Source organism: Colletotrichum lupini, chromosome 2, assembly GCF_023278565.1.
Source record: "Colletotrichum lupini chromosome 2, complete sequence".
In the NCBI taxonomy this organism is placed as follows: Eukaryota; Fungi; Ascomycota; class Sordariomycetes; order Glomerellales; family Glomerellaceae; genus Colletotrichum; species Colletotrichum lupini.
Genome location: NC_064675.1, coordinates 541,243 through 556,634, shown reverse-complemented (window position 1 = coordinate 556,634; position 15,392 = coordinate 541,243). Strand labels below are relative to the sequence as shown.

The 15,392-nt window shown below is 41.7% G+C and overlaps 4 protein-coding genes across 4 annotated transcripts; 3 read left to right on the top strand and 1 right to left on the bottom strand.

The window, feature by feature from the left end:
• Positions 1 to 451: 451 nt before the first annotated feature.
• On the top strand, positions 452 to 3,263 carry CLUP02_02541 (arrestin domain-containing protein; the record flags this gene model as incomplete). Its single annotated transcript, XM_049281573.1, has 2 exons — positions 452 to 2,404; positions 2,460 to 3,263. 2 exons carry the CDS (start codon positions 452 to 454, stop codon positions 3,261 to 3,263), a joined length of 2,757 nt encoding a protein of 918 aa, XP_049138716.1.
• Positions 3,264 to 5,809: 2,546 nt separating this feature from the next.
• Positions 5,810 to 6,648, top strand: CLUP02_02540 (uncharacterized protein; the record flags this gene model as incomplete). Its single annotated transcript, XM_049281572.1, has 5 exons — positions 5,810 to 6,001; positions 6,081 to 6,141; positions 6,203 to 6,260; positions 6,327 to 6,424; positions 6,464 to 6,648. 5 exons carry the CDS (start codon positions 5,810 to 5,812, stop codon positions 6,646 to 6,648), a joined length of 594 nt encoding a protein of 197 aa, XP_049138715.1.
• A 398-nt stretch (positions 6,649 to 7,046) lies between these two features.
• On the top strand, positions 7,047 to 8,336 carry CLUP02_02539 (uncharacterized protein; the record flags this gene model as incomplete). The annotated part of the gene is made up of 1 exon (XM_049281571.1): positions 7,047 to 8,336. One exon carries the CDS (start codon positions 7,047 to 7,049, stop codon positions 8,334 to 8,336), a length of 1,290 nt encoding a protein of 429 aa, XP_049138714.1.
• Positions 8,337 to 12,648: 4,312 nt separating this feature from the next.
• Positions 12,649 to 12,876, bottom strand: CLUP02_02538 (uncharacterized protein; the record flags this gene model as incomplete). Its single annotated transcript, XM_049281570.1, has 1 exon — positions 12,649 to 12,876. A coding segment is annotated over one exon (228 nt), but the record flags the coding sequence as incomplete, so codon positions are not given.
• Between the last annotated feature and the right edge of the window lie 2,516 nt (positions 12,877 to 15,392).

Genomic DNA, 15,392 nt, shown 5'->3' with positions numbered 1-15,392 from the left:
TCTCATGCCCCATGCCTGTCTCTCCATGTGCAGCAAGTGCTCGCACCGCGCCGTGTCCCATCACCGCTGCACATTATCACGGGCAACCCTGCATCCCACCTCAAACCCCCATCATCCCTAACTCGCCTCGATGCCCGACACTCCTTGACCCGACCTACACATCCTCGTCTCCTCTTCCTATGGATACCCTCACTTGCTTTTTGCCAGCGCATAGAACCATCTCATGCACCTAATCTGGCCAGTACCCCAGACCACTCTCCTATTGTCTCTGACCGTAGGAAACTTCCCTTGCACACGCCCTCTCTAAAACTCCATACCTTAAACTTCAACCTCTCTCTTCTATTTCTTATACATACTCTGCATACCGCGCCCACTTTCTGGCTGAGTGATTCCGGACTCTTTGTCACTCGGCCACACGCTACATGTTTTTTCCTACCAGTGGTGTCTAAGAATGCCGGCCACCATGACAGATTCGGAGCGATCTCGGCGTACGGAAAACTGGATTCCCACATCCACCCGAGGCGGCGTCTACTACTGCCCCAGATATCTTCTCGATCCTCCCGCTACACAACAAAATCGCCTACCAACGCCGCCCATCCGTGCTCGCCAAGTAAGACCGCGATCAATACACATCACTTCGTGGCCCTCGGGCTTTGTACCCCACGAATTACGGCCACAACCAGAACGTCCTGTCAAGAGGAGGAAACCGTCAAAAGCAGTATCCCCAACTACAACAGCGCTGGGCAAGACGTCATTGAAGTTCAGCATCAAGCAGTTCTTCTCCCTCTCTCAAAAACAAGTGCCGAGTCGTTCTACGTCGCGCGCATCCACACTCTCCAGGCCCACGCTTTCGAGACCCCCCAGCAGAGCCGCGAGCATTCTCAATCGACTCTCTACCTATCGTGAGGTAGATTTGGTGGTTCCGGACGAAGACACAATGGCGCTACGATCTGCCGCCATGAGCGAGGCCCTGCGGCCGCCTCTGATGAGCTCTACTTACAACACACCCGGGCAGCGAAACAGCTTGATGTCGGTACGGAGCGCAAAGAGCAACGTAACATCAATGGTTACCGAGATCCCCAAGCCAATCGCCCATGGCAGCGGCGTCAGCTGCTCGATCTTGATGGCGGAACCGAACATTTTCTTGACTGGGTTCGACCACGACGGCCACAGACAACATTCACAAGGCGGCACAGCTCTCCTTCGCGGAAAGCTGCAATTGAAGGTCACGAAAAACATCAAGATCAAGGGTGTGAGCTTGAAGTTGGTGGGAAAGGCTCGCACTGAATGGCCCGAAGGAATTCCTCCCTTGAAAGTCGACCTCTATGAGGAGGAGTCGCTGCGCACGCAAGTTTTGACATTTTTCAACGCCGTAAACGACGGGTGGGAGACCGAGTACGGGAATCAGTGTGTCTACACATTGAAGAACAGCTCCACGAATTCTTCCTCAACCAACCTCGCCTCCAGCTCTCCCCGCAACTCGATGTCGCCCTCGCTACTCTCAATACCGCCTAACCGACAGGGTCTTACCGCCAAGGAGCTGAAGCGCCTGTCTCTACAGTCAAACCAGTCGAGGAGCTTTGGCAAGGGCGACAACCCCAGCGGCAACCAGGCAAAGGGTTACAAGGTGTTTTACCCAGGTACTTATGAGTACACCTTTGAGCTGCCCATCGACCACCATCAGTTGGAGACAACTAAGCTTCAGTATGGCTCGGTGAAGTGGGAGCTGCAGGCAACCGTTGAGCGAGCTGGCGCTTTCAAGCCCAATCTTCACGGTTCCAAGGAAGTCGCCATCGTCCGCGTGCCAGACCAGCTCTCGCTTGAAATGACGGAACCCATCTCAATTAGCAGGCAATGGGAGGATCAACTCCACTACGACATTATCATTTCGGGCAAATCATTTCCCTTGGGCACCAAAATCCCGATTGCCTTCAAGCTCACGCCGCTTGCCAAGGTTCAGGTTCACAAACTCAAGGTTTTCGTCACCGAATCGATTGAATACTGGACCAACGACCGCAGAGTTACCCGTAAAGATCCGGGTAGGAAGATTCTCCTGCTCGAGAAGACTGCTGGCAAGCCATTAGACCCTGCCTATGCGTCGTCGGATGTTCGCGTACTCAATGGTGGTGAGCTCACGCCCCGCCAGCGCCGGGAGGCCCGAGAATCTGCAGCCATGCGGCGCGCAGCCGATGCCTCTCGACACGGCGTCATGCCCGAGCCTCTCCCCGAACCAGTAGACAACATCTTGGGTGACTTGGATCTTGGACTGGAGAGTTACTGGGGGTCCACCGAAATTGAAATGAACGTTCAATTGCCGACTTGTGAGACCATGGCAAAGAGCAAGGAGATGCGCTTGCACCCCGATTGCAGTTGGAAGAATGTCAATGTGTACCACTGGATCAAGGTAAGTCTTTTTTTTATCCACTTGATTACTCGCAACGACTAACAGCCATCCTAAGATCGTCATGCGGATTTCCCGCCTCGACCCTGAGGATCCCACCGGTACCAAACGCCGTCACTTTGAGATCAGCATCGACTCACCGTTCACGGTACTCAACTGCCGCGCTACCCAAGCCAACACCTCTCTTCCCGAGTACTCAGGCCCCGATGTTGGCCTGAATCAAAGCCGTCACACGTCTTGCGGCTGCCCCGATGCTGTCACTATCTCTGGTCCATCCGAGGGCTCACCCAACAATCTTTCAACCGGCGCCCTCACCGTAATGGAGGCGCCTGGTAACCTTCCCGCGCCCCCACAAGCCGCCCACCTTCCCTCCTCACCGCAACCTACAACCGGCGGTACCGGCCGGTCGTCGCCGCCGAACTCCCAAACGTCGGTTGACCCTCTCGCCGACGTACATCCCCGACCCATTCACCTACTTCGCGTGCCGTCCTACAACCCGCCTGCGTTTGATGCTGAGACGCCCCCGCCGCCCGCCGAGAACGATCAGCTTCCGCTGCAGACGCCCCCACCTCAGTACGATGTCATTGTCGGCACGCCGAGCGTCGACGGCATGGCAGATTACTTTGCTCGTCTCGCTGACTACGGCTACGACGAACCCGAGGAAGACTCTGACTCGGATGAGGGCCCGGCTCGCATCACTGAGCGTGGAGGGCGCGTCAACGTGGCGCACCCTCGCACACCCGGCGGCAGGCGCGCTCCCAGCCGCAGTATGGAGATCCAGCGCCCTCCCGTCGAACTAAGAATGGACGCTCTACCCAACTTGAACTTGCGGAGGGATGGTGTCCACCCGCAAATCAACTGAAAATAATGCTGTAATATCACAGAAAAAGAACTGTCACAAATTGGAGGAGATGAGATGATCAGACGAGAAACTTGGACGATGAAGACTTGGAGAGGACACATTCGAATTACTTTTGCATCATGACTATGGATCATCGAGACGACATCTAAAAAACTACTTACCAATGCATCCTCATCAGGATTGGTCGGCGCATTCACGAAGGGGAATGGGTTTCGGTTGGGGAATGTATGTTCGTTAGATGCGAGCAGTACCAGGAGGAACACAGTCTGGCGTTCTTGTTGTCTTTTTTTTTCTTTTGGGATATATACCTGGACTCTACGTCTACTGCTCTGTGTGAATATTGATTCCCTGGATATGTACTGGACTTGAAGACAAACACCTTACATCATGCACACGATTCTCTTAAGTAATGGTGATGCTTCATGATCTCGCCCGATGGCACTCGGTTATTATCATGTTGTTTTCAGCGGACTTCACATTGAACGTAGCTTGATCACTTGCATATAACATCAACCACCCGCTGAAGGGTGCTCTACATTGAACCCAGCTTGGCATGGCACCTATCAGACCAGTTCAGCAGGACCAGCTATTGAATTACTTGGCTTTTCTCCTAATCGAGGTGCTTCTCGCCACACCAAGAACTCTATAAGCTATGTGAAATCGGCCCAGTCCCGACCCATCGGTGCATGTAATTTCTCACCGACGGCTATTGGTATTAGAGATTGCGGCGGGACCCCCGTAGGAGACAGGGTAAACGATTGAAAAGGGGGCGCTGAGGACTGCCGTGGTTTGGGTTTCTTCAAGGGGTCGGGGGTTGCGAAAAAAGGGGGCGAGGGACGAAGATCGATTGGTGGTCTTTTCCTCGGGGCACGTGGAGGAAAGTCAAGTCGATTGGCATTTAGGAGGTTACCGGAAAGCGCCGTCCATCAATCGAGAGTCTGACAATGGGGGATCGAAGGGGGAACAAGGGGATTCCGGTAATCACTTTAAAAGCCTACGTTCGAATTCGTTTGGCTGCGAATCCTATGAGCCATGAGTGAGATGTCGTCATGGACGGGGGATTATTTGGGAAGGGGTCCCTTGAGAGCCATAGGATCCTGGTCCCGTGTTTGGAGGGTAGAGGGCATGTATATGAACGAAGTTACCAGCGTGACGACTATCTTTATTGACCAGCGGCAAGCGAAACCGTAGCCGGAACTTTAACGTTATCCTGCCCATGTTGGAGGAGAGGCAAACGTCTTTTTCAGCTGATGGGGGGGGGGTGGCGTTTGTTTCATGAGCGGGTGGGAGTGTGACCTCACCGCGGACACGGAGTTTTGAGAATTCAGGAAATATTGAAAGGATCGATTTGCGAAAAGCTGAAGGATATTTGGTTTGACAAGGTTCATGTTTGGAAAAAGTATCTGTCGTAGCAGGTACGCATTTCCGAGTGAAAGTAGCGAAGGTTGCTTTTGGAATTATCATTGTGGTAGGAAGAAGGGCCCTCTGAGTTTGGGGAGAGGAAGGGAGAGACAAATGTTGTTAATGGCATTGACGGGAACGCTCGTGCGGACGGCGGGATCGGAATTCGGGGGTTCTTACTTTTGGATTGGGGATTGGGGATTGGCTTTCCCGATGGTGGTGAGAAAGGGGGATTGGGATACCGTGCGGTGTGAGTGGAGGGTATTCTGCTTGAGTTGGTCTAGGCTTTTCTGGAAGAGAGTTTGAGCAGGATGAAGTGAGTTTGCGTCGTTCAGAGCTGAAATGCCGGGATAAGATTTGGACATGTTGGAGTTGGATGGAGAAAAACAGAGAGGGAGAAGGTCGAGGCTCGGAGCCGGCTGTGGGTTTGGTAAGTAGCGTATCGTCCTGCAAATAACTTCAATCTCGATGGCGGAAGAATGAGGTTGACTGCCATGTACTTTGCGGAGTGATTTCTTTCTCGAAGAAGAGACTTCGACGCTAGAAACGTGGTCACCACTTGGTCCCGAGCCGAGGCTTTGAGGGAAGGAGAAGGGAAAACCAAAGCGACAGTTTCGTCTGATGATTACAACCAACCCACGACGATCTTTCAAGGCTGCTTACTCAGATCTTTAAAGAGCCTGGGCTCATGGTTGGACAGGAATCCTGGAAGCTGCACGTGTTGTGGTCTAGAATTGAGGCAATTATACTGACAAGGGGTAGTGTTGTTCCTTGACAGGCTATGCAACCCTGGCGTCTAACGTGACCGGAGATCTTTCAAATTTGACATTATTGGAGGAATAAGTTATACTTGTCGAGTTCGTGACTAGACGTGTATCTGGTGACCGATTCCAGGCTGGGAGAACGGTGTCGTCTAGGGTTTCGAGGGTTACATGTAGACTTGGAGTGAGGACTAGGGAGATTTGATGGTGGAATACGGGGATGTGGACGACATTTTGGCACCTGGTAACTCGCTGCCAGTGCGCGTATCATGAGGTGCTGGTTGAATGCTTTGATTTTTCCAAAGTATGAATGTGGAATACTTTTCCCTAGTTAGGGGAGGGCGATCGGCGCACGATTTCCTTACACGTAATGTCTTCCTTAACATGACGTCGAGGTTGAAAGATTACTTATCAATTTTCAAAACTCAAGAGTCCTCGTCTAGTGACTGGAACCCAGAAGTCGATGTCAAACCCTACGAACCTTGGCTATACCATTCCAAGAACATGACTAATACTTGGCACCGTTGGAGGTACAAGGCGAACGTTTCTTTACGCAGGGATCTCACTTACAGAGCTGTTTGCTAGGTTGATGATATTTCTATCTAAATCTATACTTTCTACATAAGGTACGTGTTGCAAGAGAGCAGTACATTAGTTGTTAAAAAGCATTGATAGGTTCAACTGGTCCAACAATTTGCAGCAGATTGTGCGCGGTGGTGTGTTCATGTTCCTCTGAATTCGACAAAGGCAAAAAGATCTGCCAAGGGACCCATGCAGAAATCCATGGACCCTGCCTCAAGCTCATAAAGACTGAGGGGCACAACTTCATCGAGCTGTGAGATGAGCAGAAGCTATGGTAGGACTACCTCCCTGAAGCAAATCATGACGTCTGTTTTCCCAGGATCTCAGGATCTGAGAAATATCATACCAGAACTCGTGCGTTTCAAAATTTCATTCTTCGATACAGAGTCCGCATCTACAATACCGAGGGCAAGGAAAGTTGATGATATTTATGTCGACCCAGCTAGTGATCGACAGGCCTCAGTGGCCGTAGTCCTCATATTTCAGTGGAATTCAGCTCAAAGTCTTGCATTTCGCGGCAAAACCATACTCATATCGTGTTTGACATCACCTCTAGAAGAGGCTATCCGTTTGGGAAGGCTTCACAAACAAGGGGTCAAACATCTTGCGTCCTGATGTGGATCGCACCGGAACTGACTTGAGATGGCAACCTCGGAGCTGGTTAATTGGGAACCATTGCTAGCCTCGGAGTAGGTCTGGTTCTCTGATTGTAGATCGTCTGCTTACTCGTAGAGTATTTTGTATCAAGAAGCCCCAAGTCATCGAGTGATTATATCATGTGAGTATCGTCGAAGGAGAAGTCTGCAGACCAATATGCGGTTCTGCCCGCGACCCCACATCCATGCATATCGATGACTAGTTCCGCCTTAAGGGTTCTTATGAGCGGGGAATGGGACGAACTTCTGCCCTCACAACCAGCCTTATCATGACTGAGTCATTCTTGGTTTCTTAAATAATGCCTTGCATCCCCTCTCACGAGTCGTCCTCTCTCTTTTGATCAGTAGACTTTCTTCACTGCGCTTGCAATTTCGGCTTCATAATGAGTCACGGCCTTTCAACTCGCGGCAGCATCGCAGCCAAGCCGGACGATGGCATGCTTCTATGGAAGATCGTCCAGGATCTCTGGGACTCGGAAACGAATCCCAAAGGCTACGTGAGCTTGGGCATCGCGGAAAATACTCTCATGCACGATAGACTGTCGAAGCATATTCACGAGAACCTAGCAGTTCCGAACCACTCGTTCACGTACGGCGATGGCATGACCGGCTCGAAGCGTCTGAAGGCGTCACTCGCGCGCTTTCTCACTGAGCGACTACATCCAGTAACGGCCATCGAAGCGCAACACATCTCCGTCACCAATGGCTGCAGTTCGGCAATAGAACATCTTTGCTGGGCATTGGGCAACCCTGGCGAAGGCTTCCTTCTCGGCCAACCCCACTACGGAGCTTTCCTTCCGGATGTTGAGTATCGAACGGGCTGCAAGCTCGTGCAGGTTCCTTTCCACGAAGTTGACCCTTTTGGTTTGGATGCGGTCCGGGAGTATGAGGAAGCGTTGCTGTCCGCTAGGGAAAAGGGGATCAAGATTGCCGCCCTCATCTTATGTCACCCTCACAACCCTCTCGGACGTTGCTATCCGCGGGAGACCATTGTCGATTTGATGCGACTGTGCCAGCAGTACGATATGCATCTCATCAGTGACGAGATATACGCGCTCTCCGTCTGGAAGAACACAATCGATACGCAACCAGCGCCGGTTCCTTTCGAATCTTGCCTCTCCATCAGTACGACAGACATCATGGAGGCCCATCGACTGCACGTTCTCTGGGGCATGTCCAAAGACTTCGGCGCCAACGGTATCAGACTTGGCGCCATCATTTCACAGCACAATTCGTCGTTCCATAGCTCCTTGACCCCGGTCGGTATCTACAGCTCACCTTCCAGCCTTACTGACCACGCAACGGCCAACATTCTCGATGATCGCGAATGGGTGGATGGCTACATCGACGAGAATCAGCACAAGCTCCAAGAAAACTTTGAGCTGGTGGCCAACTGGGTTACAGAGAACGGGATCAAGTACGCACCTGGGGCAAACGCTGCATTTTTTCTGTGGGTTGATCTGGGCAAAGCCTACCGTGAACGACGGCCGGGTGCAGAATTTGAGGATATCAGCACAGAGGTGATGAGGGCGTTGCTCGACAAGAAGGTGTTTTTGGCATCAGGAAAACAGTTTGGCGCCGAGCAGCCGGGGTGGTTCCGCATCGTGTTTTCCAACAAGAAGGAATTGCTACTTGAAGGCCTCAAACGAGTTGCTGCTGCCTTAGACCACTGAGCTTGATGTGATATCATTTGCTTGGGTTCTAACTTCACTTTGCAAAAGCGCACAGAGACGGCAATGGGCCTCAGATGCTTGGTTTTTCCTCGGACAAATACTGCTTCCGATAACTGATGTTAGCTGCTTATCATAAAGAGAAGGTTTGCGCAAGATTACTCTCGTAGAATTTCTCCTACCAAAACACCAAGCTTAAATAATCCTTGCGTTGATCGTCAAAAGCCCCTGCACGATGATAAGATCATGCAGCACGCAGCATGAGTACGACCAGATAAAGCTGTGAACGATATTTCGCCTTACCTCATCATTCAGTTGCTTTGGCTCCATCGTGCCGTTCCAGTTATCATGGGCGAGGCTTCTTATGTAGCACAGCCCTGTGGTGTTGCTAAGGGAAATCATCCTGCGATTGGTTTTCTGTTACGTAGTGTCATTCTTGACTCGCTTAGCGTTCCTGCTGTCGTGGTAGAATGGTACTGACGACTGACGCGTGGTGCGGAATGCGCGGGGGCCGTTGAGTACTGTGATTTGAAATGAAGCTCTCTACATCTAAGCATTGGACATTGAACAAGAAGTATCGCCTGCCTTATCGAACTCCCATTTGCAATGATGAACGGATTCAAGACTTCGATTACCACAGTCGGCGTGGGCGACAACTTACATAAGAGATGGGTCAGTTTAGTTGCTTATTCTTCGGATGAAGGTAGCCCTTGAGATGTCACAGTGAGACATTGAACGTTCACGGATGTATTTTGACTATTTCTTCTTCAGAGATGACCAATACCCAGACTGATTCGTTAAGTAATGAGAATAAGAAAATGGCACAGTTACCAACTTTGAAGACACGCAAATGCCCAGATTGCACGGTGCTCGAGGCCGGCAGTGTCTGGATAGTTTTGCCAATTGCGGTAAGGCCTCGTTCATCTGGCTGGGCTGCAGGGATCCTCGATCGCCATCAACCCACATCTGCTTAATGCCTCCAGACATTAGCACAAGATCCCTGCGAACCCGCGCGGTTCCCACCGGTGTGCTAGTAATGCCCAGTCCTGCGTCAAGATCATGTGTTGATGTGATCTTGAATTTTGATTTCGGGTGTTCTCGGCGTACGCGCTTCATAGCAGACTTAGATTGTTAGTATCCCTATTACAGGGTAGTTAGTTCGAACCGTAGTTAACGAAGAGATTAATTAAACTATATAAATATCTATATAATAAGTATAAAAAGGAGGTTCTAACCGTAAGTTAAGCTAGTTATAATAATTATAAATAGGGCCCCTAATTAGCCCCTACGTAGTCGGCTATATACCGTAGTTAAATTAAATTTCTAATCTAATACTAACTTTTTTTTTTTATCGATTTAACTACTACGGTTAGAGGTATAATTCGACCTTAGGCCTATTTACTAAGTTATCTCTTTTTCCCTCTTTTTTTTACTCTTTTTATATAACCTATTCCTCTATTTATATAATAACTTTTCTATTACTTATAAATTATTCTAATCCCTTATTTAGTACTACTTTTATAAAAGCGTTTGCAAGGTTATTTTTATTATTAATTTAACAAATCTTAAGTATTTTATACCTTTCGTACGATTACCTAAGGGCTATAATATTAATTATAAACCTCTTTTCCTTCGTCGTTCTTAATTTAACGAGGCATTCGTATAGTAAGTAAGAATTAGTATAAATAATTATTAAAATATGTAAAAAGCTAATTCGATCGGTAATCTTTTTTAGCGTTATTAAAATTATATAAAAGAGGTTAATGCTATTAATTATATTATAAACTTCCGATACTAATATACTTCTTATTACCTATTTACTTTTAGTTAATAAGTAGTAAATTATATTACTATATATAGTAAATTCGTTCTTACTTATACTCTTATTAGCTACGATAATAATATATTTTAATTGCGAAGTAAAGTTATTATTATTCGTAAATAACTTATTAATAAAGACGTAAAGCTTACTAATTATAAAGTCGATTAAGTAGTAAACGAGACCTCGATCGAGATTTGTTTATTACTATTTAAGCTGCTTATTAAGTACTTTAACGTTTTATTTAGTTAAATTTATAACTTATACTACCCTAGTATAGTTAAAAGTCGCTTTAGGCTAATAAATACTTATAATATATACCCCTCGCGCGAGCTTAGCCTTATACCGTTTTTTAACGTTAGTTACGTTCGGATTAACGAGGTTAATTTTTTCGCTTTACCCCTTTTACTAAAAAATAACGGTTTCTTTTTTAATTATAAAAATCCTATTATTAAATACTAAGGAGGTATTTATTATAAGGACCTTTTTTAGCTTTATTATAAAGCCCGTTTTTTAGAGCTCTTTATCCTCTTTTTTTATAAAATTAATATTAAATAGGCTTAATATATTATTAGTTTATATTCTAACGATTTTAAATTAGTTACTTTCGTACTCCGCGATTAGTAGGTACGGGTCGTACGTAGAGGTAACTATTAATAGTTAATTAATATAAAAATCGTAGTAGGTAGCTTACTAATAAGTACCCGATTCTACGAGCTTATATAGTGGCTTAAGTACTTTAATAATCGTGCTTTTTAAGTACTTACTAACTATTTCTTTTAGTAAATAGGCTAGGATTTTCCTTATAAGCCCTATGGCCGATTAAGTATAGGCCTAGGTAATATTATAGCTCTAAATCTCGTATCCTTTTTTTTATAATAATACTATTAATACTATTATTAATCGTTAGCTATAGCGCTATATAGTAGGCGATTATATAAGTAGCGTCGCCTTTTTAACGTCGCCGTACCCCTAAATTACGTATTTAAACTTCTTATATAGCTAGGGTATTCTTTTCTTTTTAATCTTACGAACTATTTATAATTTAAATATATAGAGGTTTATATATTTTTTTAAGTTATATAAGATAAATCAATAGACCCCTCGATTACGAAGAGTGTTTATTTTAATAAGATCTAATCCCTTATATAGCTTTTTAGTAATTATAATTATACCTTCTTTACGTAGTTTAACTACTAGCTCGAAATCGGCTTTTTCTTTTACTATATAAAAAGTATTAATTACCTCGTTATTAATAATAAATTACCGCGTTAGGGCTTACCGTCGTAGTCTTTTATAACGTCTTATTAGTAGTATTAGTACCCTTTTGGTAATTTCCTTTTCCTCGTTATTTATTAGTACTATTATAACGATTTTATTAAGGATAATTTCCTATACCTCTACTACGGGTTATATAGTTTCCTCTAGCTCTTTTTCTTTTTATAAGTTAAAAATTACTTTATTAAGATCTATATAGTACGGTCTAACTACTATAATTAATATTTCGAATAGCTAGTTACGATCTCTTATACCTATATAAGAGCGCTCGTTAATAGAAATTAATTTATATAGCCTAGCTTATTATTAAGTTATTTTACGTTATACTCGTATATCTAAATTTAGTAATATATTTAAATTACCCCCTATATCGGGCCTATTATATATAGTAATTACCTCGTTAATTTACTTTTTTATACTTACCTCGCGCAGTACTTATATTACTTTTTTAACTACTTAGGTTCGTTAGTTTATACTTAGTAATAGTAGCGAGGCTAAGGTCGTTCTTAAATATGCTCTAAATATTAATAGCGTTAATATAAGTCCGTTAGGCCCTATAGTATTATTATAGTATTTAAGTACTATTTAAAAGTATTCGTTATTAGTAAAATCCGGATTTTCCTTTTTAATAATTCTAAACGCCCTTTTTAATTACTAGTGTACCCTTTTTACTTTTTTAATACTATAGTGCGCTTTAATAAATATGATTTTTAGCTATATACCGTAGGCCGTCGTATTATCCCTAAATTTTATTAACTTAAAACTAATACTAGCGTCGGTTCTAATACTATCTAGCGGTCCTTAATATATATCGATCTAGCTTTTTTATAGGGCTACTTATATTATCTTTATTTATAAATCCCAGAGGAATTGCCCTATTTAAAAAGATATAACTACGTTAATTATATATAGTACTAGCCGACTATTTAAGTAAAAAATATTAATAACGATTTCCTAGTTAAAGTTAAACTTATTACGTAATTTAAACTTAAATTTACGTAGGCTTTGCGTATTTATTTAGTATTAGTAATATATTTTTATTAACTACTCTAGCGCCCCTATTTTAATAATATTATTATTTAATTATTTTAAGAGGTTATATAGCCTCGTAACTAACGGGTACCCGAATTTCTAATATAGTCTTTTAAGCTTACTTTCCGTTAGATAATTAATTAACTTCGTATTATTAATAAGCTTTATAAACGTATACCCCTATTATTATTTAACTATTTTAAAATACTTACCGCTAGAGATTTTATTCCTCGTATTATTAAATATAATACTTAGTCGATCTATGTTTTTTAAATATAGGAGAAATAGTATATTAACAGGTAAAATATAGAAAGTTATCGTTCTAAAGTACGTCTCTATTTCTATTATACTTAGGGCGACGATTTCTTTACCTAGGCCAAAACTAATCCTTATAATACCCACTATTAACGTATTAAGTATTATTAATATAATCTTCTATAGCGCCTAAAATTACCCTTTTCCTTTAGTTAATTATTATAATACCCTAGTATTTAAAATAATTCTATAAAAATTATTTAGGCCGTACTTTTTGCTTATATAGAATACTTATACGAGCTTAGTATTCGAGGGATCTAAGTAGTATAAAAAGGACCCCTCTAGCTGCCCCTAAATTTGCTTAGTACTATATTCTTTTTTTTAAAATATTAAGAGAGATAGTGTCTTCTCTTTAATTATTAAGAAAATAGGCTTCGGCCCTATTAGATTCGCCCTTTTAGCTACTTTTATATTCGTTATCTAAGGGACTTTCCCTTATTATTTATAAATAAAAGCCTACTTATTAAGAGCTTCTACTATTTTTTATTTATTTAGCCTCGTATATTTTTTAAAAGCTAACGGGGCGAAAAAAGAGTAGTTAATATTATTAATTTTATTATAATCTAATTCGTTAGTATAGGGGGTAAGATCTTCTTTATTTTCTAAATCTCTTATAGGGAGTATATATTTTAGGCCGCTATTTTAGCTACTATTACTAGGTTCTATACCCTTAGATCTGCCCTTATATATAATAAAGAATTAATTAAACTAACGAGGGCTAGTTTTACTATTTATTACCCTCGACTTTTTATATTATTTATACGATTTAATACGCTCTTCCTTAGAGTAGTTACTTAACTAATATCTATTTTCTTTATAAATATAATATTACCTCTTTTATTACCCTATTTATAAGTTAGATCTCTACTTATTTAACGAATCTAGGCCTTTTTACTAATAATTACTATATTTAGCTTCTTTTTTTTTTATTATACGTTCGATCGACTTAATATTACTAATAAGGGCCGTCGTACGCCTAGAAGTAGGTTTAGTACGGTATTTTTATTTTAATATTAAAATTAGATCTTAGCTTTAAATAAAGCATTTCGTAGTTTTCGGGTACTTAGTATAGGGTTATTTTTATTTTTAAGATACGCTAGACTACGGTATAAAAATATCCGACTTTTCGTTTATTTATCCCCTTATTTAACTAGGTTTTTATTAGTTTATTAATTCGATCGATAAGCTCTTTAAAAATCTCTACTCGCAATTTACCCTCTATTATCCTAGCTATAAATATAAAAAAAATCGCTCGTAACTTAAATAGGAGCTTTAGGTTTTTATTATAGGTCTCGAAGTAGCTTCGGATTGCGTTAATTATACTAAGAAAGTCATTTTAATTAAAATTACGTACCGCTTTATAATAGTAATTAGAGGTTTTATTTATAAGTATAATATTAATTACCGAATAGTACTAGTATTCCTTAATTCCGACTTTTTTATAGTAATTATAAAATATCGTTAGGGTTTTTTATAAAACCTTATACTTCCCCTTAGAATATAATTTCTCTTTTAAGAAGATTTTTTTAAAGTTTATAAATTGCCTCGTATTTACCGCTAGATTTTTAATATTTATATACGATCTTTGCGTCGCTACGTATTATTAATAACTTTAGGTCGTCTATTTCTTTTTTTATTAGCTAATTAGTACCGAATTTTATATTAGTAATAGTAACGAGTTATAGATCGAAATAAGTAGAATTATTAATTATCGTATTTTTAGTATTATATTTTACCCCGGTATATCCTTTTATAACGATAGATTTCCGTTAGTAATTATAGGGAGGAAATCTAAGTCGTTTACTTTTTTTTTTAAATTTATTAAAGCGATTATACGCTTTATTAACTTATATTTAGTTTTATAATACGAATTCCTTTTTTATAATTATTACTATTAATATTTCGTATAGCTCTTGCGATTATAATTACGTTAGTAATACCCCTCGCTTATAAAGGAATTTATTAATTACTTTTATAATTTTTAAGCTTATGCTTACGAACTATTCGTTTAGCTAGTAGCTAAGGTCGTCTACGATCTTATAAAATAGGGGTTACCCCTATAGCCCCTTTTTTTTATAAACCTTAGTTAAATAGATTAATACTACGTTAATTTACTTACCGTTAGGCTAATTTATAATTTTATATATTTATATCCCTTAATAGTCTAAGTTAATATTTACTTATTTATAAGGGATTAGGATTCTATTTAGGATCGGGTTTTATCCTCTTTTTTTTTACTTTAACTTATTAAGAATTATGCTCTAGCTTATGCTTATATTAGTAGTTATTAGCGTGTTTAATCTTAATAAGGATATATCTAATCCGCGCGCTAATTATAATAAATCCGTGCTTTTATTACCTAACGAATTTATTAAGGTCTTAGAGATTCTCGCTTCCTCTTACTATCTCGCTACTACTCTTATTTTTATTATTTTTAATAATTATTACTACCTTTCTAAATTGCTAGCTATTATATTTACTAAGATCCTCTTTTTTATTTAATAGAAAAAGGTAAGTTTTAGTAATTCTTTTTTATAATAGTAGCGGTAGACGTTTATATTACTATAAAAAGATATAGTAATTAGTCTTGGGATCTTTATTAATTATTAATTTTT